This window comes from Rhincodon typus, chromosome 24 (assembly GCF_021869965.1).
Source record: "Rhincodon typus isolate 14 chromosome 24, sRhiTyp1.1, whole genome shotgun sequence".
Classification (NCBI taxonomy): Eukaryota; Metazoa; Chordata; class Chondrichthyes; order Orectolobiformes; family Rhincodontidae; genus Rhincodon; species Rhincodon typus.
In genome coordinates, this window is record NC_063355.1 from 1,394,792 (window position 1) to 1,422,219 (window position 27,428).

The 27,428-nt window shown below is 42.1% G+C and overlaps 1 protein-coding gene across 2 annotated transcripts in view; it reads left to right on the forward strand.

Moving 5' to 3' along the window:
* si:dkey-91m11.5 (PH_BCR_vertebrate and RhoGAP_Bcr domain-containing protein) overlaps nucleotides 1-27,428 on the forward strand; it is a 422,142-nt gene that overhangs the window by 240,445 nt on the left and 154,269 nt on the right. For both annotated transcript variants that reach the window (XM_048611239.1, XM_048611240.1), the window contains exon 9: nucleotides 15,679-15,800. In XM_048611239.1, the coding sequence (XP_048467196.1) occupies nucleotides 15,679-15,800 (122 nt within the window). The remainder of the gene's footprint in view (nucleotides 1-15,678; nucleotides 15,801-27,428) is intronic.

The following is a 27,428-nucleotide window of genomic DNA, read 5'->3' on the forward strand; positions in this document are numbered from 1 at the left end:
AGGGTCTAGGCCCGAAAAGTCAGCCTTCCTGCTCCTCTGATGCTGCTTGGCCTGCTGTGTTCATCCAGCTCTACACCTTGTTGTCGCACACTACCACTGCACTTGAGTTAAAGATAACTTTTCTTCTCTTTATCAGCTACTCAGAGTCTGTAATTTTCTAATTAGCTCTGATTATTGTGAGGAGTGAAAATTGTCAGTTTGATTGCTATTTCCATGCATAATATCTTGCCAGCACCTTTTCATTACGTGACTTTCTCTTTTGTAATTTACCAAATCTCCTGAACTAAACTCTGTCTTAGATGATGTCTCGGTGCTCTCAACATCTTCAACACTTTAGCTTTGATAAAAGCCCAGCTCCCTGCATGCAAAATATTCAAATATGCAGAAGGAAAGGAACTAATTGTTTGATCTTCTAAAGCAGGAAGACCGTTGCACAGCACAGAAGGTAATTTGGGGTTTAGCTGATAGACTAGTTGGTAAGAACTATATATACCCTTGAACTATCTGGAGTGAATTCTTTTCATAGAGTGCTTTTCAACTTGGAACAAAAAACAGAAAGTGCTTAAAAAATCTCAAAATGTCTACCAGTACCTGTGGAGGGACAGTTAACATATCAAGTCAAAGCTTCTTTGAAGCCCATGACATTTAACTGGCGTTGAGTTGAAAAATTCAACATGTCTTTTGTTTCAGCATAATTCAAGTTCCGTACTACCAAGCAACTAATTTTATTGAGACCTAGTTAATGTGATCGTAAGAAGTTGACTGTTTTGTTAGTCAATGGTAGCAGAAATTCTTTGACTCTTAAATAGATGAATGTTTGTAATAATTTTGTCCTGAATTAGACCCATTTTCTTAGTCCAAACAGCTGCTACACTCTCAGAAAAGGTGTAATTTACCTATCTTTGTGTAGCTTTCACTGTAATAAACTGAAATTTTGTTCTTTGCTTGTATGAATGAAGTCCCTACGACACAAAAAGCGGGTTACAAGTTCAAATCAGGTAACCCACATTCCCTCAATGAACCACGTTAACTAATTCACTTGTAGTTATAGGAAGAATGGAATGCTTTTAACATTTCAGTCATTCTGTAGTCTTTTTAAAATTCCAGTCCAAGATTTATTAATTTGAGCTAGAGGCAGACGCTGCTGACTGTCATTCCAAACAGTTTGTTATACCAAGCGAAGCAGTGAGTTAAAGTTAAGTTGAGAGGATAGCACCCAGGTCATCTTTCATCTTTATGTAGTTAATGCACTGACAGATACCCAAGAGCAGGCAGATTGGCTGGGGACAGTATTTGGTGTTATTTTTCAAAGTCCTTTTAATTTTAGCAATGATGACACAATGTTGTCAGCAGAGTGAAGGTTGATCTTGGATTCAGTAGTCAATCGGCTGGGACCTAAGCCTTTTGTATAAGAATTCTTTCTTTTTATTATCTCCACGTTTGTTTTTGTTCTTTTAATCACAGGTAAAAGATATTGAGAGATGCTTCTTGTTTGCAGGTTTGGATGTTTCTGACTACACTGCGCTCGCAAACTGCAGTTGGATCAATCCGATCATCTGTTACGCAGTTTTCCTTTACCTCAAAGACTCCTGGTGCTATTCTGTCTCATAAAGTGTCCATCTCACTGCTCCAAAATGTGACATAACCCTATTTTATTAAAGTGTATGCTACAAGTCTCACTTGATCTTCAAATTGCAAAACTGAAGAAGAATCAGTGGAGTCAAAACGTTAACTCTGTTTTCTCCGGCTTTCTCCAGCAATACTTGTTTCTATTTGTTTCAGATCTCCAGCATCCATGGTTCTTTGTTTTATTTCCTAGCTATGTGGCAGTGTACCGCTTCCATTTTCCCATGCATAGCCCAATAGAAAAAATATATGGTTCCTTACAACTAAAGAGCAAACCAGATTTTAAATTGGATAATTATGCATATTATGTTTGACCCAGGTCGATCGCAATTATTTCCTCACCCTGTCAGGCACATGCTGTCTCTCCCATCAGTACTGCCACCCCAGCCAAGCCTTTTTCCTTCCTTATCCTGCTGGACACTTTATCCTGGAATATCAAGTACCCAACTGTCATAATTTTTAAGACAGGTTTCCATTATTGCTACATATATTCCATATAGCTTGTTTTTATACATTGTCAATTTTCTTTTACTCCACTTCGTGCATATACATTCAAAACCTGCCTTTTTGTGGTGTGTTTGGTAATTAACATATTTTGACAAATACACTGAAGTAACTTAAGGCTGCCTCGCTAACACCTTTCAAACCTGCAACTTCTATCACCGATAAAAACAATGATGCATGGGAACATCACCACCTGATAGTTCCCCTCCAATCCACATGCCATCTTGACTTGGAACAATTCCTCTTCCTTCATGTCACTAGTTGTAACTATTTTCCTATTAACTCTGTGAATGTCCCTACCCCTGTGAACTACAGCAGTTCAAGGAAGCAGCTCATCATTACCTTCTCAAAGACAATGAGAGTTGGGCCATTATGACACCTAAATTCCATGAATAATTTTTTTAAAAAAGGTTTATTTATTTATTCTATGCATTGTAAATTTCCTTTTGTAACCTTTGTTTCGTGATACTCCTGTTATATTTGCTGCTCTGATCTTTCACAGTCTGGTTCATCTGTATTGTCTTTAAAGTAGTGTGTACACTGTTCCTGCTGCCTGCCTATTCAGAGTGGGAATCCAGAATTAGTATAATATCTCCTCTGATGCATTCATCTCTATCCCTCAGAATTGTAAGATCACTCATCTTGCTCATTCTCCCTTTCCTCCTATGCTTACGGTTGTTTAAAATATAAGTTTAATGTCTCCTAATCACAATTTTAAGGATGCTTTTTCAGTCTTGGTTATTGTCTGCATTATCAGTCTTGAAGTGGTTTTGAAATAGAAAAATACAATTAATGGTGTCATTAAAGGAGCAAATATTAGTCTACAGAATGACCAACACTGATCCCGCACAACATACACTATTTGCAGAAAGATCAGAAGGAACATGAGAATATCCAGAATATTCCATAATGGGAAGGGACTGAGCCAGAAATTGCAGTATATGTCACTACCAAGGACATGGACAATGCAGGTGCTGTATTCAGGTCCTTTGTCAGATTTTCAGAAAGACTCTGGGAAAGAAGTTAAGAAAATGGATCTTAAAGATGGCAATCTCTGGATCACTTCCCGTGCTGCACATGAGTGCTAGTAGAAATAGAGAAATATGGAGAATTATTGCACAGTTTCAGGGATGCTGCAGAGAGATTCTAGGCATATTGAGACAAAGTCTATGGTAGGAAACACCTATTCAAGTGGGAAAGGTTGCACAATGACAAGCTGGGACCAAAACCTCCACAGGAGGATTCACAAGTGTGGTTGGAAGTGTTAGGCACCAAAAGAAGTATTAAAGAGAAATTAAGCATCTAAAGCAGTGCAAATGCTGGGCACTACTGGAGAATAGAGTGCCCTATTAGAGTCATAGAGTTGTATGGCACGGAAACAAACCCTTCGGTCCAACTTGTCCATGCCGACCAGATGTCCTAAATTAATCTAGCCCCATTTGCCAGCTTTTGGCCTATATCCCTCTAAATCCTTAATATTTATATATCCATCCAGATGCCTTTTAAATGTTGTAATTGTACCAGCCTCTACCATTTCCTCTGGCAGTTCATTCCATACACATAGCACCCTGTACATGAAAAAGTTGCCCCTTAGGGCCCTTTTAAAGCTTTCCCCTCACACCTTAAGTCTATGCACTCTGGATTTGGAGTCCCCCACTTCGGGGAAAAGACCTTGGCTATTCACCCTATCCATGCCTCTCATGCTTTTATAGGCCTGTACAAGGGATGTGTTGTTGCATTTATACAGGGCCTTGGTGAGGCCACACCTAGAAATATTGCGTGCAGTTTTGGTCTCCTTTTCTGAGGAAGGATGCTCTTGCTGTTGAGGGAGTGCAGCGAAGGTTTACCAGGCTGATTCCGGGAATGGCAGGTCTGACATATGAGGAAAGATTGACTAGGTTGGGATTGTTTTCGCTAGAGTTCAGATAAATGAGAGGGAATCTCATGGAGACTTATGAACTTCTAGCAGGACTAGACAAGTTAGATGCAGGGAGGATGTTCCCGATGGTGGGTGTGTCCAGAACTAGGAGTCACAGTATGAGGATTCGAGTTCGCCAGTTCAAGACAGAGATGAGGAGTCATTTCTTCACCCAAAGAGTGGTGAGCCAGTGGATTTCATTACCACAGGAAGTAGGTGATGCCAAAACATTGAACGTATTCAAAAGGCAACTAAATATAGCACTTGGGGTGAATGGATCAAAGATTATGGGAAGAAAGCAGGATTAAGCTTTTGAGTTGGTTGATCAGCCATGATCGTGAAGAATGGCGGAGCAGGCTCGAAGGGACATATGACCTCCTCCTGCTCCTCTCTTCTATGTTTCTATGACCCCTCAGCTTCCAATACTCCAGGCAAAATACCCCAGCCTATTCAGCCTCTCCCTAGAACTCAAACCTTCCAACCTGGCAACATCCTTGTAAATCTTTTCTGACTCTTTCAAATTTCACAACATCCTTCCTCTAGCAGAGAGACCGGAATTGCGTGTGGTATTCCCAGAGTGGCCTAACCAATGTCCTGTACAGCTGCAACATGACCTTCCAACTTCTATACTCAATGCACTGACCAATAAAGGCAAGCATACCAAACACCTCCTTCACTATTCTATCTACCTGCAACTCTACTTTCAAGGAACAATGAACCTGCACTCCAAGGTCCCTTTGTTCAACAGCACTCACCGGTACCTTATCATTAGGTATATAAGTCCTGCCCTGATTTGCCTTTCCAAAATGCAGCACCTCACATTTATCTAAATTATACTCCATCTGCCACTCCTCAGCCCATTGTCCCATCTGACAAAGGTCCTGTTGTACTCTAAGGTAACCTTCTTAGCTGTCCACTACACCTCCAATTTTGGTGTCGTCTACAAACTTACTAACCATACCTCTTATGTTCACATCCAAGTCAATTATATAAGTGATGAAAAGCAGTGGACCCAGCACCAATCCTTGTGGCATACCACTGGTCACAGGCCTCCAGTCTGAAAAGCAACCCTCCACCACCACCCACTGTCTTCTGCCTTCAAGTTAATTTTTTATCCAAATGGCTAGTTCTCATTCCATGTGATGTAGTCTTGCTAACCAGTCTGCCATGAGGAACCTTGTCGAATACCTTACTGAAGTTCATATAGATCACGTCCACTGCTCTGCCTTCATCAACCTTTTTTGTCACTTATTCAAAAAAATTCAATCAAGTCAATGAGACATGATTTCCCATGCACAAAGCCATGTTGACTATCCCTAATCAGTCCTTGCCTTTCCAAATACGAGTAAATCCTGTCCCTCAGGATCCCATCCAACAGCTTGCCCACCACTGATGTCAGGCTCAAAAAATGTGAAGTTGGAAAAGCACAGCAGGTCAGACAGCATCGGAGGAGCAGGAAAGTCAACATTTTGGATCGGAACCCTTCTTCAGGACTGGCTAATGTCAGGCTCCCTGATCTGTAGTTCCTTGGATTTCCCTTACTACCTTTCTTAAATAGTGGCGCCACATAGCCAACCTCCAATCTTCCGGCACTTCACCTGTGGCTATCGATGATACAAATATCTTAGCCAGGGACCCAACACTCACTTCCCTAGCTTCCTGCAGAGTTCTAGGGTACACCTGATCAGGTCCCAGGGATTTATCCACCATTATATGTTTTAAGACGTCCAGCACCTCCTCGTCTGCTATACGGACATTTTACAAGATGTCGCTATATTTCCCCAAGTTCTCTATCTTCCATATCCTTCTCCACAGTAAACACTGATGCAAAATACTCATTTAGTATCTCCCTTATGTCTTGCAGTTCCACACAAAGGCGGCCATGCTGATCTCTAAGGGGCCATATTCTCTCATTTGTTACTCTTTTGTCTTTAATGTATTTGTAGAATCCCTTTGGATTCTCCTTAATCTTATTTGCCAAAGCTCCTATCCCCTTTTTGTCTTCCTGATTTCCCTCTAAAATATACTCCTACTGCTTTTATACTCTTCAAGGGATTCACTCAATCCCTGCTGTCTATACCTGACATATGCAACCTTCTTATTCTTGACCAAAACCTCAATTTCTCTAGTCAACTTGCATTCCCTACACCTACCAGCCTTGCCTTTCGTCCTAACAGGAACATACTTTCTTTGGACTCTCATTATCACATTTTTGAAGGCTTCCCATTTTCTAGCGGTCCCTTTATGTGCGCCACCCCCAATCAACTTTTGAAAGTTCTTGCCTGATGCCATCAAAATTGGCCTTTGTCCAATTTAGAACTTTAACTTTTGGATCTGGTCTAACCTTTTCTATTATCTATTTTAAAACTAATAGAATTATGATCACTGCTCCCAAAGTGCTCCCCCAGTGACACCTCAGTCACCTGCCCTGCTTTATTTCTGAAGAGTAGGTCAAGTTTTGCACCTTCTCTCGTAGGTATATCCATTAACTGATTCAGAAATTTTTTCTTGTACATGCTTAACAAATTCCTCTCCATCCAAACCCTTATCACTATAGCAGCCCTAGTCTGTGTTTTGAAAGGTAAAATCCCCAACTGAAACCACCCTATTATTCTTGCAGGTAACTAAGATCTCCTTACAAATTTGTTTCTCAGTTTCCCACTGACTATCGGGAGGTCTATAATACAATCCCAATAAGATGATCATCCTTTTCTTATTCCTCAGTTCCACTCAAATAACTTTAGTGGATGTACTCCTTGAAATATCCTTCCTAAGTACAGCTGTAATGTTATCTCTAATCAAAAATATCACCTCCCCTCATCTCTTGTCCCCCACCTCCTTCTATCCTTCCTATAGCATCTATTCCATGGAACATTAAGCTGCCAGTCAAGCCCATCCCTGAGCCACGTCTCTGTAATGGCAGTGATATCCCAGTCCTATGACTCCAGCCATGTCCTTAGTGCATCTTCCTTTTCTGTCAGGCCTGTTGCATTGGAATAAATGCAGTTGCATTTATCAGCATACCTTGTTCTCTGCTTTGTTGCTGCCTGCCTTGACTGTTTGACTCGCTCTTTTTCCCAGCTGCACCAATCTCAGACTATCTCTTTTCTCACTGTCTCCCTGGGTCCTACCTCCTATTAGTTTAAATCGTCTCAAGCAGCTCTAGCAAATCTCCCTGCCAGTATATCAGTGCCCTTCGAATTCAGATGCAATCCATCCTTCTTATACAGCTTACTTGTACCCCAAAAGAGATTCCAGTGATCCAAAAGCAGAAGCAGACTAAGAATGACTGCAAGGAACAAAAAGGCAGGCTTTGCATGTATGTGCACAAAGTGGAGTAAAGAAGTTTGATGATGTATAAGTACAAGCTATGTGGAATATATGCAGCAATGATGGAAACCTGGCTTAAAATTATGACAATTGGCTGCTTGGTATTCCAGGATAAAAAGTATCCGGCAGGATAAGGAAGCGATAAGGAAGCAATAAGGTTTGGGTGGGGTGACGGTACTGATTGTAGAGAGAGGATGTACCTGACAGGGTGAGTAAAATATCCATTTTTTAAGAGTTGAAAACAAGGACAGGTATGCCACTCTTGTTATTCTATAGGCACCCAGGTAGTGTCAATCAAAAGGTTTTGAGTTCTGTTCAGTTGAGTTCAGTTCATTCTGAGGAAGGGTCACCGGACCCGAAACGTTAACTCTGTTCTGTCCTTCACAGACGCTGCCAGACCTGCTGAGCTTTTCCAGCAACTTTATTTTTGTTCCTGATTTACAGCATCCGCAGTTCTTTTGTTTTTTTTTAAAGGTTTTGAGTAAATGGAGAAGAGCAAGGAATAATCTGAAGTAGAATTTCTAAATTGGTCAAGGGTTGACTTCAATGTGAGAAGAGATCCATAGAATCATACAGTACAGATCAGACTCATCAAGTCTCTACTGCCAATGCAACTGAAAGTCCCACTTTCCAGCCATAGACTTAAAGCCTGGAATGTTATGATATTTGAAGTGCTCATCCAAGTACTTTAAAGGTTGTGAGATTACTTGCCTCAGTAACCCACCCAGGCAATGCATTCCAGACCCATATCACCCTCTGGGTGAAAAGAACTCTCTCAAACTCCCTCTAAACCTCTTCCCTTTCACCTTAAAGTTATGCCTCCTTGTTAATGACCTTTCAACTAAAGGGGTACTTTGTACCCACCCTGTTCATGGTTCTCAATCTTGTACACCTCAACCTTCTCTGCTCCAAAGAAAACAACCCAAGCTTATCCAGCCTCTCTTCATAGCTGAAGCGCTGCATCCTAACCAACATCTGGGTGAATTTCCTCTGCACCCTTTTCAGAACAGTTCTTTCCTTCCTATAGTGCAGTGACCAGAACTGTGCACAGCACTCCAGCTGTGGTCTAGCTAATATTCAGAATTGCTCCAACATGGTCTCCCTGCTGTTTTAATCTATGCCTCAACTGAGAAAGCACAGGGGACATTTGCCTTTCTTAACCACCCTATTCATCTCCCCTGCCATCTTCAGGGATTTGTGGATAAGCACCCCAAGATCCCTCTGTTCCACCAAGCTTCCTAGTGTCCTTCATTCATTGAGTACTCCCTTATCTTCCAAAGTGCATCACCTCACATTTAACAGGGTTAAATTCCACCTGCTACTGCACTGTCCATCTGACCAATTTGTTTACAAAACCTCTTGTAACTGTCCGGCCAATCCTTGTGTCATCCACAAGCTTACTTATCATCCCTTCTACAATCTCACCTACATCACTTATACATAACATTAATGGACCCAGCATTGATCCCTTGGTAAGTCACTTACAATCCATCACCTTCTCAAATTTTGTACCTATATCATCCTCCTTTTGAGTAAAGACAAGTATGAAATACTCGTTTATCACTATACCAGTGCCTTCCGACTCCACGCACAGTTTCCCTGTTGGTCCCTAATGGGTCCTATTCTATCCCTAGTTATTCTCTTCCCCTTGATATATTTGTAGAATTGTTTTCTCATGCATCTTCTTTGCCCTACTAATTGCTTGATTTGCTCCCTTTGCACCTGTTATAAACCTCATTTCCTTTTTATCCAGTCCAGAATATTTCTAGATGTCTGGTGTTCTCTGGGCTTATTGGTCCTATATTCCACTTAAAGGGAACATGTTGGGCCCATTTTCTCCTGTATTCCTTTCAGAATGCTCCTCCCCCGCCGCCCAACTGTCTGGCTGTAGATTTTACCCTCAACCAGCTCTTCTAATCTACTTTGACCAGATCATGCGTTATGTTAATAAAATATAACTTCCCCAATCCATCTTTGCAGAAAGAAAATGGCTACAGAGTGCATGGAATAACGATTCACAACTGCATTTTTGCTCTGTTTCAGCAGCTTATTTTTCAAAGGGACAGCAGCAAAGGCTGGAATTGAGCTCTCACCTAACAAGCTACTGTCAAACCTGCTGCTCTGCAAAACCAATGTTTTCACTACTATGCCATCACCTCCTGTGATTTTTTTTATCGTAGAAACATTGAAAATTGGAGCAGGAGCAGGCTTCTCAGACCCTCGAACCTGTGCCACCGGGACCATAGCTGACCATCCAACCTAAGACTCCACTTTTGCTCCCTCTCTCACCCCTTGACCCTCCAGTCCTAAGAAGAACAAGTGTAAGGATTCTAGCTAGAAATAATTGCAACCAAAGACTGATAAAAAGGAATCTATCTGTAATGCCTCTAAGGTGCTGATTTTAAGGGTACGTTCCAACAAGGGTGAAAGCTAGGGAAGCCAAAGCTGAGCTTCTTTGATGATATGATGGGTAGAGAGTCTGATGTATGATGAAACTAATAAAAGAGGTGTATGCTACATGCTGGGTGAATTCTTCAAGCAAGAACCAGGCCAAACACAATAACATGGGAAAGGAAGCAAAGAGGAAGATAAGACAGGCCAAGAGAAAAGATGAAAGTAGAATGGCAGTTAACTTAAGAGAGCCAACAAAATTCCTACTAGCATGTAAATATTAGATAGATAGTAAGAGGCAGATTGGGTTATATTTGGGACAATAAGCGTGATATATATTTATGATATATGCTGTATACTTTGGAAAGAACGGTTTCATGAAGAGTGGGTAAGTCTCCTCTTCCAGATACCTTACATCCCCAAAAACTGCACAAAGTAGAGGTGGAAATAGTAGAAAGGCTTGTCATAATCGGAGATATATGGGAGGTGTCAGAGATTTGAAGAGTGATAAACATGGCACCCTTATTCCATTCGTAGTAACTAAAGGCCATTTAATTGAACAAAGTTAGGCTTTAGAAACAATCAGGAAAGAATTCAGCAGGCATTTGGAGAGGTTTGAATTAATGAAGAAGATTTACAAAATATGTAAAAGGCAGATTATGCTTGACAAATAAATTTTGGAAAAAGTACTAGTAATGGAAAAGGATTTTACGAAATTATTTGACATGCCATGTAAAAAGCCTGTTAACAGAATTGAGGTTCATGTAGTAGGTGGTCACTGTCAAATTGGTGCCACAGAGTGGAAATGGGGTGAATTTGGATCATGATTGATTTTTCAGTTATTAAGTCCAAGACAATGAGGTGTAGTTTGCTTTTCTCCATTTCTTTTTTACTTCCATCTCTTGCCATGGTAGACTAAAAGTGTTTCCCAAAGCCAGGTTTTAAGATTCCAGTTTTTAAAGATAAACATTAAAATAAAATGCTTTTCAATAAAATGAAAGGTAGGATTTACTGACAAACCATTTGAAATGCAGAGGAATTACTTTACTATTCCATACACACAAGCACTCAGGAGGAAATTAAGGAGGATGGGACTTCATGAAGGATAGGTTATAAATTACAAATGTTGAGAAAGGTATTTTGATAGAGGTATTAAAAACCAGTTCACATCAGTTACAACTTTCCAGAAATCATTGTCGAATCATCATGTCCTTGTTAAGCTGGGCCCAGTAGTTTTCCTTCTTACTGGTGAAGTGTAGGCTTCTTTCTTGCCAGCAACTTAGAGACAGATGGAAGGTTGAAGGCAGGTTGCCATTTCAACCTGGAATCCTGGTCTCCATCTGGAAGTCAAACAGTAACTGATTCAGAATCCTAGAATTGTATTTTTAAGCAATTCAACCAGTTCTGATATCAATCATGTGACAAGGTGCTGATGGCCCATCTTGGTGAGCTAACAATGTAGCTTTCTCTCCTCCATCAGGATTTCCAAAGTGAGGTGACTAGGTAACTGAAAACGTTACCAAAATGATCTTGATGTCTTCTTTTTTCCAGAGCTGTCTGGAAGCAGGTACTTCATCTCCAGGTAATTTGTGTCAGCTTTAGCTGGAATGTCAATACAATGTGGGAGGATTAGAAGTTTCTGGAAATATGATCATGTGATCAGCCTCAGCCATTTTGTGAGCCTGGCAAAGTTGTCTGTTTTTAAAGGAAGCAGAAGTTAAATGTGGCAATATAGGCAAGAATGCACTCAGAGGGGAAAATATTAGTAAGGTAGAAGAGAATACAGCTTTTATTGAGAATTCTCTTCATGCCCTCTGGCCACAACATTGGATAAAAAAAGAGCAGAAAGCAATGAGTCGTTGTAAATGGGTAGACAGTGATGTTTCTCAGGGTTAGTGCTAGAACACACCTTTTATTATAAATCACTTGGACATTGGGATAGAGTGTAAAATTTGTAAATGTTACCAAACTTGATGGTTGTGGTAAACAGTGAGGATGATAGCAATCAATTGCAACAAGATGTGGTCAGCAAACTGGACAAGCAAGTGGTACATAAAATTTAATAGATTTATGAGGTGTTGCATTTTTGCAGAATAGCTGAGGAGAGGTGATAGAACTGAAATACATAGTTCTAAAGTATGTACAGGAACAGAGGGACCTGAAAGTTGATGTGCATAGATTTTTCAAGGTAGTAGGACATATTGAGAGAATGATTAGCAAATCGTATGAAGTACTGGGCTCAAAAAAAGGGCATAGAGAGCAAAAGCAGGGAATTTATGCAGAATTGTTAATAAGTTCTGGTCAGGCCACAGATGGAAAACTCAATAAAGATTGACCTCTGGTCGTAAGATATGTAACATTCCGTTCCTTTATACGAGCTAACTGGAAAGTTAGCAACCCTGCCAGATGAGGTAGCTGTTAGCTTTAGAGTCCAAAAACAAACCCCAGTATGTTCATCTCACAGCACTTTTACAATTATTTTACAATTTCTAACATGTCAGATGTTACTTTCAGTGATGTTCAAAGGTCTGTCAGTCCAGTGATACCAGTTTGCCATACAGTTAGTGTGTATATGAAACCAGTAATGAAATCACTCGTTACTGCAGTAGAAATAAATGTTTACTGGTAGTATTTAGAGCAGACCACAAAGTTGGCCTTACATGGAACGTGGTCAAATATGAATAATTTCTGTAATTTGCTGGTTGTCTTTTGAGCTGAAATTGTTATTAAAAAACTATACAGTGAGAAAATGTCTCGGCAGGCTTAATGACAAAGTCAGGGTTAGATCTGATCTAACTGATCTACCTGATCTCAGATCTAACCCTGACTTTGTCATTAAGCCTGCCAATAAGGGTGGGACTGTTGTAGCCTGGCGTACTGACCTCCAGCTTGCAGAGGCTGAGCGTCAACTCTCAGATAGCTCCTCCTACCTTCCCCTAGACCGTGACCCCACCATGGCACATCAGGCCACTGAAACCACTATGGTTGCTGATCTCATTTCATCCGGTGATCTCCCCACCTCCGCTTCCAAGCTAATAGTCCCCCAGCCCCGCACAGCTCATTTCTACCTCCTGCCAAAAATCCAGAAACAGGACTGTCTGGGCAGATCCATTGTTTCAGCCTGCTCGTGCCCCACAGAACTCATCTCTTCCTACCTTGACTCAGTCTTCTCTCCCCGGTCCAATCCCTGCCTACGTATATCCATGATTCTTCTGATGCCTTACGCCGTTTTCAAAGCTTCCAGTTTACCGGCTGCAGCCACCTCCTCTTTACCATGGACGTGCAATCCCTTTACACGTCCATTCCCCACCAGAAGGGTCTTAGGGCTCTCTGCTTCTTCCTGGAGCAAAGACCTGAACCATCCCCACACACCACCACCCTCCTCTGCTTGGCCAAGCTTGTCCTCACCCTCAACAACTTCTCTTTCAACTCCTCTCATTTTCTTCAGGTAAGAGGGGTTTCTATGGGTACCCGCATGTGCCCTAGTTATGCCTGTCTCTTCATGGGGTACGTGGAACATTCCTTGTTCCAGTCCTATTCCGGCCCCCACCTACAACTCTTTCTCCAATACATCGATGATATCGTCAGTGCTGCTTCCCTCTCGTGTCTGGAATTGGAAAACTTCATCAATTTCGCCTCCAATTTCCACCCTGCCATCACGTTCACCTGGTCTATCTCTGACTCCTCCCTTCCCTTTCTGAACATTTCTGTTTCCATTTCTGGGGATAGACTTGCCACTAATATCCACTACAAACCCACTGACTCCCACAACTATCTTGACTATACATCCTCACACCCTGCTTCCTGTAAAGACTCCATCCCATTCTCTCAGTTCCTCCGTCTCCGTCGTATATGTTCAGATGAGGCCAACTTCGACAAGGGAGCCTCCGAAATGTCCACCTTCTTCCTCAACCGAGGAATCCCCATCTCCGTTGTCAGCAGGGCCTTCAATCAGGTCTGAACCATCTCCCGCATTTCTGCCCTCACCCCTTCTGTTCCCTCCCGCAACAGCAATAGGGTTCCCCTTATCCTCACCTGCCATCCCACCAGCATCCACATCCAGAAGATCATCAGACGCCATTTCCGCCACCTCCAGCAAGATGCCACCGCCAGACACATATTCCTCTCCTCTCCCTTGTCCGCCTTCCGCAGGGACCGTTCCCTCCGGGACACCCTGGTCCACACTTCCTTCACCCCCAACACATCCCCACAGCCCTACGGCACCTTCCCCTGTAACCGCCGAAAGTGCAACACCTGCCCATTTACTTCCTCCCTCTCCAGTATCCAAGAGCCCAAACATACCTTCCAGGTGAAGCAACACCTCACCTGCACTTCCCAGAATCCAGTCTACTGCATTCGCTGCTCACTCTGTGGTCTCCTCTACATCGGGGAAACGAAACGTAGACTTGGCGACCGCTTTGCAGAACATCTACATTCTGCTCGCAAAAAAGACTCTGAACTACCTGTTGCCTGCCACTTTAACGCACCACCCTGCTCCCTGGCCAACATCTCTTTCTCTGGCTTGCTGCAGCTGGAAGAACAACACCTCATTTTCCGCGTGGGGACCCTACAGCCCTCCGGACTCAACATTGAGTTCAATAATTTTAGGGCCTAAACTCTGCCATGTCCCAGCTCCCTACCCCACACACCAGGCCTTGTTACCACATAGCCTGCCACTGCACACTCCCTGTTGTTAGTCACTAACAGTCCCCATTAACAACTACTCGCCCTCCCAGCCTGATCGTTAGCAACTCCTTTGTGTGTCCAACTGTCTTTCTCTCTCTTTGGGCTCTATCCTATCGTTTACTCCCTACCCCACCCACCTCCCTATTTTCTGCATATAAACTGATGTTTTCCCAGCCACAATAAGTTCTGAGGAAGGGTCATCAGACCTGAAACGTTAACTCTGTTTTTTCCTCCACAGATGGAAAGTAACTTTGAAGTAGGTATCAACAGAGATTGTATTGAATGCAGGAACAGGCTTAGCAGGCTGAATGGCCTCCTATTGTTCTAATGATTTTGGCCATCAATTTTTCAAAGCTTTTGTCCTCAAACACTCTCATTCCTGAAAATAGGAGTGTGGGTCCTCAAAGAAAGGGCATGGTTAGAGTAGGAAAATGAGACCGATCTGATTGCTCTACAGAGTAATGGCACAGACTGAATAGCTTGAATGACCTCTTCCTATTCCATGATCAATCTGTGATTTTGATAACATACTGCATTAGTGTTGGCTAGTTTCTTATCAGTGAGATCTTATGACCCAATTGGTAGCATTCCTGCCTCTGAGCTGGAAGTTCTGGTTTCAAATTCCATTCCAGGATGAGATGGCCGAGAAAGGTGTGTTTATGACAATGCCAGTTAGGTTGAGTATCAGATCGTAAATCTTGTCAATGACAGTTGACAAGAGCAAGACAGATTTCCAGTCATTTATATGATAGAAAGAAAATTGGAGCCTCTGCCATCACTATCCATAAGCTCCAGACTACAATGTGCCTGTAACAGTGTAGAAATTGGATAGCTAGTGTGGATCAAATTGGTGTCAACAGGATAGGATTATTCTTTCCGGCTTTCCACTATACCTGCCTTCAACAGAAAATGCAAAGTTTCTCATTTTAATTTTGTTTTAAATACAGTCCCTGCTGGGTTTCTGCTAAACCAATGGAAAAACAGATTTCGCCAGATAGCAGCTTTTTTGAGATATTTTTCTGATCATTGAATATCTTCTGAAAACTTTACAAAGAAGGTGTTACTTGTGCCAAAAATATAGTGTGTTTTATTTTAAAAGCTCCCATCTACAGATAAATACTTCAAAAGTAAAATTAACACATTAATTTATTCAAACAGCAGAATCATCAACCGACCTAAAGTTAAAATTAGAAAAGAAAATGTTTTACTTCTAATTTTTGCAGCATCGGCAACTAATAAAGGACAGCTTTCTGGTCGAACTTGTGGAAGGAGCGCGGAAACTTCGACATGTGTTCCTCTTCACTGATCTTTTTCTTTGTGCAAAGATGAAGAAACAAGTAGCAGGGTAAGAGGTGAAGATATTGCTGCATTTTTAATAGTTAATGAAACTATATTGTTTTAAATTTTGTGTTGATGTGTAATGTCATTAATTGGGCTAAAATATTACTGCCTTTAAAAATAGTGTAATTTCTGCATGAAAGGTACAGTGTGCATATCAATGAAATATATTGTGTGGCCTCATCATAACCCTGAAAAATGCAGGATGTTTCTGTGCTTCTGCATTCAGATTTACTTTCACTTCCTCCTGGCAGTTTTCTCTCCATTTCTCTTGAAAGTGCTGGCTTTGTCTGGATTTGATTCCACTGATGTCAGCAGCTCATAGTTTCTCACTAAACTGAACATTCTTTCTATATGGGTTTGGTTAATGACTTTTAGCAGCCACTTGTACTTTGGAATAATTTCACCCAACAGGCCACGTGCACATTTCCCTCACTTTGAGCTAATTATAGCGCCCTACCCATGGCCTGTCTGAGATCAGTAAACAGAGTACACAGCGGAGATTGAGCCAAGACCTTCCTGCACTATTTTGTGTAGACAGATATGTAAGAGTTAAGCAAATATGCTATAATATAAAGTGATGTCAGCACAAGGGAAGCTGCTGAATGAAGTCTTGATTCATTTGTCATTTAACTTCTTTCTAGTAAGTCAGGTAATAATTAAACAAATAGGTATGTAGTAGGGGATTTCATTTCTGTGCTGTTCACTACCAGATTTTTTTTCTGGGAGATACAGGCAGACCCATATCCACTACACAGCAGCTGTCTCAGTTGTACAGGAATAGCTGGGAGAAAGTTGAAGAAAATTATAATGATCGCGGATTTTACAGTTACAGAAAGAGGCAGGCATTTTTGACCTTACATATGAATTTAGAATGTTGTGCGATGGTCAAGGATGGCACTGAGCAGCTGCACAACATTCTGAAGGGGCAGAGTGAACAGCTAGTAGTTGTGTTCCATTATCAGTACCAATGCCACTGGTGGAAAAAGGGATGAGATCCTGCAGGTAGATTGCATGATGTTTTGTTTTCCTTTGTTCTAGGGATGTGGGCAACACTGATTAGGCTACCATTTATTGCCTATTCCTGGTCGCACTGGAGAAGGTGATGATGGAAAAAAAACTTGCGTTTGGATGTAGGAACACCAACAGAGCTGTTAGGAAGGGTGTTCCAGGATTTTGACCCAGTGACACTGAAGGAATATGTCAAGATGGTGTGAGGTTTGAAGGGGATCTTGCCAATGGTGATATTCCCATGAACCTGCTGACTTTATCCTTCTAGGTGTTAGAGGTCATGGGTTTGGAAGGTGCTGTCAGAGGAGCCTCAATGAATTGCTGCAGTGCATCTTGTAGATGGTACTCTCTCCAGCCATTGTGCGTCGGTGTTGAAGGGAGTGAATGTTGGGGGTGTTGGATGGGGTGTCCAGAGCTTGCAGCGTATAGCCATGGACGTCTTCAGATTCTGAGGTGTCATAAATTGTGCTGAACATTGTGCAACTTCCAACAATGATCTCCACTTTTGAACTTATGATGGAGAGAAGATCAATGATGAAGTAGCAGCTGATAGTTGAGCCTAGGACACTACCCTGAGAAACTCTGTGGTGATGTCCTGTAGCTGAAATAATTGATCTCCAAAAACTACAGCCATATTCCTTTGTGCTGGTTATGAGTCCAACCAATGGTAAGCTATCTTGCCAATTTCCATTAACTCCAGATTTTCTAACACTCTGTGATGCCATACTTGTGGAATGCTGCCTTGATGTCAAGGGCAATCATTTTTATCTCATTTCTGAGTTCAGCACTTTTGTCCATGTTTGGACAATAGTTATAATGAACTCAGCAGGCAAGTATCCCTAGTAGACCCCAAACTGAGTGTCAGTGAGCAGCCTATTACTTTGCAAGAGCCACTTGATATACTGTCGATGATCCTTTCCATCAGGAAAGACACTAGTGTTGTAGCTGCGCTGAAACAGCTTGACTGGGGCATGGCTAGGTCTGGAGCACAAGTCTTCAGTACTAATGCTGGAATATTATCAATGCCTGTAGCCTTAGCAATATCTGGTGTCATCAGCTGTTTCTTCTTCATATGGAATGAATATAATTAGATGACATCTGTGATGCTGGGTGCCTCAGTAGGAGGCCACATTGACTAATTAGCTTGGCACTTCTGACTGAGGATGGCTCCAAGTACTTCACCCATGTCTTCTGCATTGAGGTGCTGCTGCTAGACCCCCTCCAGCCCCTCAGCACTTGCCACTGTTTAGGATGTGATGTTTGTGGAGTTTCCATGTCTTGTTTAATTGTCCATCATAATCGAGAAACAAATTAGCAATTAGGACCAATCAGTCTCCAAATTATTCCCAGTGCCCCTTGTGTGTTTATATGGAAATAGGAAGATAGTAGACATGAATGTGTGCTGGAGGGAGGGCTTTAGATTTTTGAGGCTAGGACTGATTCAGGGAAGAGTTGGGGCCTGTACAGGCCCAAAGTGTTATGCCTGAACAAAGCTGAGACTAATGCCCTTCTGGGACAGTTTGTTAATGAGGGTTTTATGAGGGTTTAATTTGGCCAGTGGAAGGGTGTTGGAATAGTATATAACAAGGTGCACAAAAGCAGGGAAAGGTAGATATCACCAAGGTAAGAAATAGTTAATTGTTAGGTGGAATTAGAGTAAAGGGAAATGCAGTAAGGTTGAAATTTAATTTCTGCTATTTGTACATGAGTACATGAGCACATGGACTATGGTAAATAAGGCTGATGAGCTGCAAGCACAGATAGCCTTGCAAAAATATGATGTAGTGATAACAGATGCCTAGAGCACTTAAAAATCTTGAAATTAATGAGTTAAACAAAGTAAGGTGGAGGCGTAGCTGCATTAATGAAGGAGAAAGTTGTCATTATCGAGAGAGGGGAGGTCATGGAATCATGGTTAGAGCTGAGAAACACTAGAACTGAGGTACTGTTGCACTGCTTGGTGTATTCTGTGTCACCAAAAAGTGTGAAAGATGTACAAGAATAACTTTGCAATGAACTTACAGAGAGGTGAAAAAGAAATTGAATCATTACAATAGAGGGCTTTAGTCATCCTAATAAATGCTGGGATGAAAATAGCATAAAGAGCAGAACAAATGAACAAAGAACCAAGAAAATTACAGCACAGGAACAGGCCCTTCGGCCCTCCAAGCCTACGCCGATCCAGATCCTCTATCTAATCCTGTCACCTATTTTCCAAGGATCTGTATCCGTCTGCTCCTTGCCCATTCATGTATCTGTCTAGATACATCTTAAATGATGCTATCGTGCCCACCTCTACCACCTCCACTGGCAACGCATTCCAGGCACCCACCACCCTCTGCATAAAGAACTTTCCACGCATGTCTCCCTTAAACTTTTCCCCCCGCACCGTGAAATCGTGACCCCTGGTAATTGAGTCCCCCACTCTGGGAAAAAGCTTCTTGCTATCCACCCTGTCTACACCTCTCATGATTTTGTAGACCTCAATCAGGTCCCCCCTCAACCTCCATCTTTCTAATGTAAATAATCCTAAACTACTCAACCTCTCTTCATAGCTAGCGCCTTCCATACCAGGCAACATCCTGGTGAACCTCCTCTGCACCCTCTCCAAAGCATCCACATCCTTTTGGTAATGTGGCGACCAGAACTGTACGCAGTATTCCAAATGTGGTCGAACCAAAGTCCTATACAACTGCAACATGACCTGCCAACTCTTGTACTCAATACCCCGTCCAATGAATGAAAGCATGCCGTATGCCTTCTTGTCCACTCTACCAACTTGCGTTGCCACCTTCCGGGTACAATGGACCTAAACACCCAGATGTCTCTGTGCATCAATTTTCCCCAGGGCTTTTCCATTTACCGTATAGTTCGCTCTTCAATTGGATCTTCCAAAATGCATCACCTCGCATTTGCCTGGATTGAACTCCATCTGCCATTTCTCCGCCCAACTCTCCAATCTATCTATATTCTGCTGCATTCTCCGACAGTCCCCTTCACTATCTGCTACTCCACCAATCTTTTGTTGTCTGCAAACTTGCTAATCAGACCATCTATACCTTCCTCCAGATCATTTATGTATATCACAAACAACAGTGGTCCCAACACGGATCCCTGTGGAACACCACTGCTCACAGTTCTCCATTTTGAGAAACTCCCTTCCACTACAACTTTCTGTCTCCTGTTGCCCACCCAGTTCTCTATCCATCTAGCTAGTACACCCTGGACCCCATGCAACTTCACTTTCTCCATCAGCCTACCCTGGGGAACCTTATCAAACGCCTTACTGAAGTCCATGTATATGACATCCACAACCCTTCCCTCATCTATTAACTTTGTCACTTCATCAAAGAATTCTATCAAGTTGGTAAGACATGACCTTCCCTGCACAAAACCATGCTGCCTATCACTAATAAAAGGAGAAAAGAAAAAATGTCTGACGTGTTTGGAGACTTTTCTAGATTAGAGTTTTTCTAGACAATGAGGAAATAAATATTGTTCGGTTTCGGAACAGTGTCTCAAGGATCAGATGTAATTAGAGGAGCATTTAGGTGATAGTAATCATAGTATCATAAGATTTAGGTCAGTGATGCAAAAGGAGAAGATCAAAAATAATTATTTGGGAGAAGGACAGTTTGAATGAGGTAAGAATGGATCTGTCCCAAATAATTTTGGCATCATGATAGATAAAATTATAACTGACCATGGCCTGCTATTAAAAAGAAGATAGCCAGGGATTTAGAGTATGTTTCCAGGTTGAGGGACTTCAATGACATGGATAGATTGGAGAAACTTAGAATTTGTATCCTTGTGAAATGCCCTGATGAGTACAAGCTGAAAAACATCAGCAATATGGTCTATGTAAAATGTACTTTTCAACAATACTCGAATTCTGTTTGACCAAACAACTATTTACTACATGTTTATTAATGATCCAGCTGTGAGAAAGACCATTACCACAAGCAGGATCATTTTACTAGAGTTACCTGTTCCTTCCATTGTATAAAAAATGTGAAGAAGAAATAAAGGCTCATTCCTTTAGGAAGGATTTATTTATTTGGGCCACAATATTGGTTAACTTTGCATAAATATTAAAATGTAAGTGTATAATACAGTTTTTCAATATTTGTAAAATAAAACAGAAATGCAGATGCTGGAAATCTGAAGCAAAAACAAAAATTGCTGGGAAATCTCAGCAGGTTCAGCATCATCTGAAGAGAAAGCAGAGTTAACGTTTCGAGACCCAGTGACCCTTCTTCAGACCCTCTTGAAGCAGGGTCAGTGGACTCAAAACATTAACTCTGCTTACAGTCACAGATGTTGCCAGACTTGCTGAATTTCTCCGGCAGTTCCTGTTCTTATCTCAATATTTATGCAATGCAACATTGTGTATACGAGCTCAATTTAGCTCTTGCACCTTTAGACCAACTGTCCGGATTTTAACTGGTTTGCTGCTGATTTGTTTCATATAATCCAGCCACAAACAATCCAATATCAGGTGAGCTAGCAAGAAAACAGAGCCGATAAGGTGACAAGAAGGGAAATGCTGAACCATGTAATAGTACATTGACTGACCAGAGTATGAGCAGGAACAATTTTTGTAGTGCAGTGTAGAGATTCTATATCCTATCCGTTTCAACTTGAAGTAGAGGAAATGTGGTGCAACACATCTGGGGGAGCTGGCAAACCACAGGCATAGAAGACCTCAAACAGAAGCAATATTGACTGTAGTAGCAATGAGGTTAACATGATCTGCAACCATTGGTTTATATTTTGAGCAGTGTAGTGTACGCCCTTCAGGGAAGGTTTGATTTGCACACTTTTTAGATTTATCCTTGAAGTTATACTGTAGTATAGAAACTAAAACCTAGATAAAAGATCACTCAGAATTTGCTGCAGCACCCAAACCTGACAACTGGTTAGCCCTAAACTCCTGCTTTGAAAAAATATGTCTCTACTAACATTTTAATTATTATGGGGTTCAGCTGTGGACAAAAATAGTTCAGAGGAAGATGTTTTAAAGTCATATTAAGCGTACATGGAATCTCGACATAAACAACAACCCCCCAAAACTGTATTTGAACTTCTTGGCTCCTTTCACACTGCACTCCTGTCCCGGCTGCTTCCACACTGCACTCCTCTCTCAGCCGATCCCTCACCGCACTCCCAACTGAGCCGGTGCTACCCTCCATTCTCCTCTAGGCTGATGCCACTTTACATTCCCCTTTCAGCTGCTCTCACATTCCACTCCTTCTTGGATTCTCTCGCTCTGCACTCCTGACTCAGCTACTCCCTCACTGAGCTCCCCTCTTAGCTGTTCCCTCACTGCTCTTCCCACTTGGCTGCTCCTCACTGCCCTCCCCTGTCAGCTGCTTCTACTCTGAACTCCCTTCTCGGCTGCTCCCACAGTGTATTCCCCTCCCAGCTGCTCCCAAATACTTGCTCCTGTCTGCTGCTCACACAGTAGTCACCACTTGGCTGGTCAAACTCTGCAGTTGCCCCTCGGTAGCTACCACACTGTAGAGCCTTCACAGCTGGCCCGATAAGATAGAAACTGCAATAACAGCTGCATGCAACAGATCAGCCTGCAGAGCTGCAAAATCCAGGGAACCAGGTGCAATGATGAACTTTGATCAGGATCTGAATATATAAGAGGTGCTGTAGCTGTCTCTAACTGTTACAGAGACAATGTACAAGGTATCTTAGGATGTCTCAGGAGGTTATCTACATATGTCACCTCTTGGAATCTGTAACTGCAACGTCTGGCAAGTATTACCATGTTGGTTGTCTTCAGGTAACTGTGGCCCTGACTCTTGGCAAATAGTTTGTTCCAAGTCTTCAGTGTAGAATCTGTGACACTTTCCTTTGATACAGGGAGACAGGGCATTTGTTTTGCTGTACCAGCAGGTTTCCTACCGTCTGTTATAAATTGTACATAAATTGCCATTGGAGCTCTCTGGAATCATCCAGCTGTTTTTGTGATTAGGAAGGATTCTGAATCCCTTAATGTGCTAATATGTGACTTCACCATCCAAAGACTCCGGTTTTGGGCAGGGTATCCAGGCTGCTCTCTAGATTCCTACATGCTGGTGCACATTCAGGTGACTGAAGTTTTTAATGCCTCCTTGGTTACTGGGCCGGCTAATGGCCTCTGGCAGCTCTGCCTGATGTTCTCTTGGCTGCCTCTGCATCTTTAATATGTTGCTTATGGCTCAGTTCAGATGCTGACCTTCTGCATAGGCTGAGCAGTGGCCTTTCCAGATTCTGGCCCGATCTCTAATCTAGATTGTTCACTCACCAAAGTGAATGTCTCTGTGCAGGAGGGTGCAGGTGAATGGCATGTCAGCGCACCATTTCAGGATTAGGAGTTATCATCCTCAGTGCTGTGGAAACTGGAACTGGAGTTTGAGCTTGAGGAGGATCAGTAACTTGCCCCCCAATCTTTTTCTTCTTTTGCCTGCAAGCATCTGAAGTAGAGAAAAGAAAGAATTAACTTCTGGACATGCACTCCCTCATCCAACAATGTCTATGAATCTGACAACATCAGAATGCAAATATCATCATTGGCTTTCTGTATGTTGTGTAATGTAGGGATGTGATTTATTTTAATATTATCTATTCAGGAATGTTGTATTTTGAACTAATGCCACCTGGGATTTCTGTATAAGAAGAGATTTAATGATTAAACCTGTAAATATTTCTGTAGCCATGGTGATTTTTTAAATAAAGCATTAGGGACCTTGGAATGCAGGCTCATAATTCCTTGAACGTGGAGTCCCAAGTAGATAGGATAGTGAAGAACGGGTTTGGTATGCTTGCCTATATTGGTTGTGCTTTGAGTATAGGAACTGGGAGGTCATGTTGCAGCTGTACAGTACATTGGTTAGGCCACTTCTGGAGTGCTGCGTGCAATTCTGGTCTCCCTATTAGAAGGCTGTTGTGGAACTTGAAAGGGTTCAGAAAACATTTATAAGGATGTTGACAGGGTTGGAGGGTTATAGGGAGATATAGGGAGAGGATGAATAGGCTGAGGCTATTTTCCCTGGAGCGTTGGAGGCTGAGGGGTGACCTTATAGAGATTTGTAAAATCATGAGGGGCATGGATAGAGTGAATAGCCAAAGTCTTTTCCCCAGAGTACAAAACTAGAGGGCATAAGTTTAAGGTGAGAGGGGAAAGACTTAAAAGGGTCCAAAGGGGCAACTTTTTCATGCAGAGGGTGGTGCGTGTGTGGAATGAGGTGCCAGAGGAAGTGGTAGAGGCTGGTACAATTATACCATTTAAAAGGCATCTGGATGGGCACATGAATATGAAGGTTTAGAGGGATTGGGCCAAATGCTAGCAAATGGGACTAGATTAAGATATCCGGTTGGCATGAACGAGTTGGACTGAAGAGTCTGTTTCCATGCTGTACAGCTCTGTGACTCTATGACAGGGAGAGTTCTTGGAGAATTATTGGGTTTTGTTTACAATGGAAGAGTTTTACAAGTGATGTGCATTAGCCTTTAGTTCAAAGATTCTGGAATTTTATTTTGGCTTACAGGAAACACCCATAGCATGAAGATGGCCTTTTTGGATTGGGCAGGTTTGCAGAGTCTTGACTGAACCTTGATGTGTAAACCAGTTGCTTCTGAAGAAGGGAGATAAATTAGAATTCTTGGGAAATAGGTCACCTCAGAGACAGGCATTAGTTTGAAAGTTCAAACCAGAAGTTGTTGGTTAAAGCCCTGAGGGTTATTTGAAACTGAGAGAATCTAAATTATTTACATAAAGTTGCGAGGAAGAGGCTGGCAATTTCTGCAGAATGAGAATTGAAACCAGAGTTAAATTAAGCCCAAAAAAAGGTGCTAAGAACATAAGAGCTAGGAGCAGGAGTAGGCCGTCCGGCCCTTCGAGCCTGCTCCGCTATTCAATAAGATCATGGCTGATCTTTTCGTGGACTCAGATCCACTTATCCGCGTTCTCACCGTATCCCTTAATTCCTTTATTGTTCAAAAAAATATCTACCTTATCTTTAAAAACGTTCACTGAAGTAGCGTCAACTACTCCACCGGGCAAGGAATTCCATAGATTAACAACCCTCTGGGTGAAGAAGTTCCTTCTCAATTCAGTCCTAAATCTGCTCCCTCTAATCTTGAGGCTATGCCCTCTTGTCCTAGTTTCACCTGCCAGTGGAAACATCCTCTCTACTTCTATCTTATCTATTCCCTTCATAATTTTATATGTTTCTACAAGATCCCCCCTCAATCTTCTGAACTCCAATGAATATAATCCCAATCTACTCAGTCTCTCCTCATAAGCCAACCCCCTCAACTCCAGAATCAACCTAGTGAACCTCCTTCGCACCCCCTCCAGTGCCAGTACATCCTTTCTCAAGTAAGGAGACCAAAACTGCACACAGTACTCCAGGTGTGGCCTCACCAGCACCTTGTACAGCTGCAACATAACCTCTCTGCTTTTAATCTCAATCCCTTTAGCAATGAAGGACAAAATTCCATTTGCCTTCCTAATTACTTGTTGTACCTGCAAACCTACCTTCTGTGATTCATGCACAAGGACACCCAGGTCCCTCTGCATAGCAGCATGTTGCAACTTTTTACCATTCAAGTAATAATCCTTTTTACTATTACTCCTACCAAAATGTATGACTTCACATTTATTTACATTGTATTCCATCTGCCAGACCTTTGCCCACTCACTCAATGTATCTGTGTTCCTCTGCAAAGTTACACAGTCCTCTGCACACTTTGCTCTGCCACTCATCTTAGTGTCATCTGCAAACTTTGACACCCTACACGTGGTCCCCAACTCCAAATCATCTATATAAATTGTAAATAATTGCAGTCCCAACACCGATCCCTGAGGCACACCACTAGTCACTGATTGCCAGCTAGAATAGCACTTATTTATCCCCACTCTTTGCTTCCTGTTAGTCAACCAATCCTCTATCCATGCTAATACTTTACCCTTAATGCCATGCATCCTTATCTTATGCCATAGCCTCTTGTGTGGCACCTTGTCGAAGGCCTTTTGGAAATCTAGGTACACCACATCCACTGGGTCCCCATTGTCCACCTTGCTCGTAATCTCTTCATAGAATTGAAGGACGGAATTTTCTCTAGTATGAGAACTGTAAATGAAGTTGGGATTAACGGGATTGTACTTCACCATGTGGTTCAAAATCTTTAAATTTTGTTATATTGCAGAGAGTAATAGAACTCTACAGTACAGAAAAAGCCCTTCAGTCCATTACGTTTGCACTTGTTAAAAACAACCACCGAACTATTCTAATCCCATTTTCCAGCATTTAGTCCATAGTCTTGAGTCCCTTGGTGTCACAAGTGTATATCTAAATACTTCTTAGATGTTATAAGAATCTGTGTCTCTACTACTGTTATACGTAGTGAGTTCCAGATTCCCACCACGTTCCGGGTGAAAAAACTTTTCCTCACACCTCAACTGAACCTTGTCCCCTACTTTAAATCCGTGTCCCAGTGTCATTGATCCCCAACCAAAGAAAAACTTTCTTTCTATTTTATACACCCTAATTATGAACCTCCTCAGTCTCTTCTGCTTCGAGGAAAACAACCCCAGTCTATCCAATCTCTATTCATAACTGAAATAGGGGAGGCAATGGCCTAGTGCTATTATCACTGGACTATTAATCCAGAAACTCACCTGATGTTCTGGGGACCTGGGTTCAAATCCTCAGAGATAGTAAGAGCTGCAGGTGCTGGAGTCAGAGATAACACAGTGTTGAGCTGGAGGAACACAGCAGGCCAGGCAGCATCAAAGGAGCAGGAAAGTTGACGTTTCAGGTAAGGTAAAATTTCTGAAGAAGGTTCCCGATCCGAAATGTCAACTTTCCTGTCCCTCTGATGCTGCCTGGCCTGCTGTGTTCCTCCAGCTCCACACTGTTATCCCTGGGTTCAAATCTACCATGGCAGGTGGTAGAATTTGAATTCAATGAAAAGGAATCTGGAATTAAATGTCTAATGATGACCATGAAACCACTGTTGATTATCGGAAAAAACAATCTTCTTCACTAATGCTCTTTAGGGAAGGAAACTGCCATCCTTACCTGGCCTGGCTTACATGTGACTCCAGACCCACAGCAATGTGGAGATATTGATGTTGGACTAGGGTGGACATGACACCAGGTTATAGTCCAGCAGCAATGTGATTGACTCTTAACTGCTCTGTGGGCAATTAGGGATGAACAATAAATGCTGGCCTAACCAGTGATGCACACATCCCATGAGTGAATTTAAAAAATTCTCCAGCCCAGTCAACATCCTGGTAAACCTCCTCTGCACCCTTTGTAGTGCAATCACATCTCTCCTGTAATGTGGATTCCAGAACTGCACACAATACTGTAATTGTGGCTTAACCAACTTTTTGTACAGTGTTTATGCAGTTACATCCCCGCTCTTAAATTCTGTGCCTCGACTAATAAAGGCAAGTATTCCACAAACCTCCTTAACCACTTTGTACACCTGTCCTTAAGGGACCAGTGGACATACACAGCAAGGTCCCTCTGATCCTCACTGCTCCCCAGGGTTTAACCATTCATTGTGTATTCTCTTGCCTTGTTTGTCCTGTCCAAGTGCCTCATGAGACACTTAT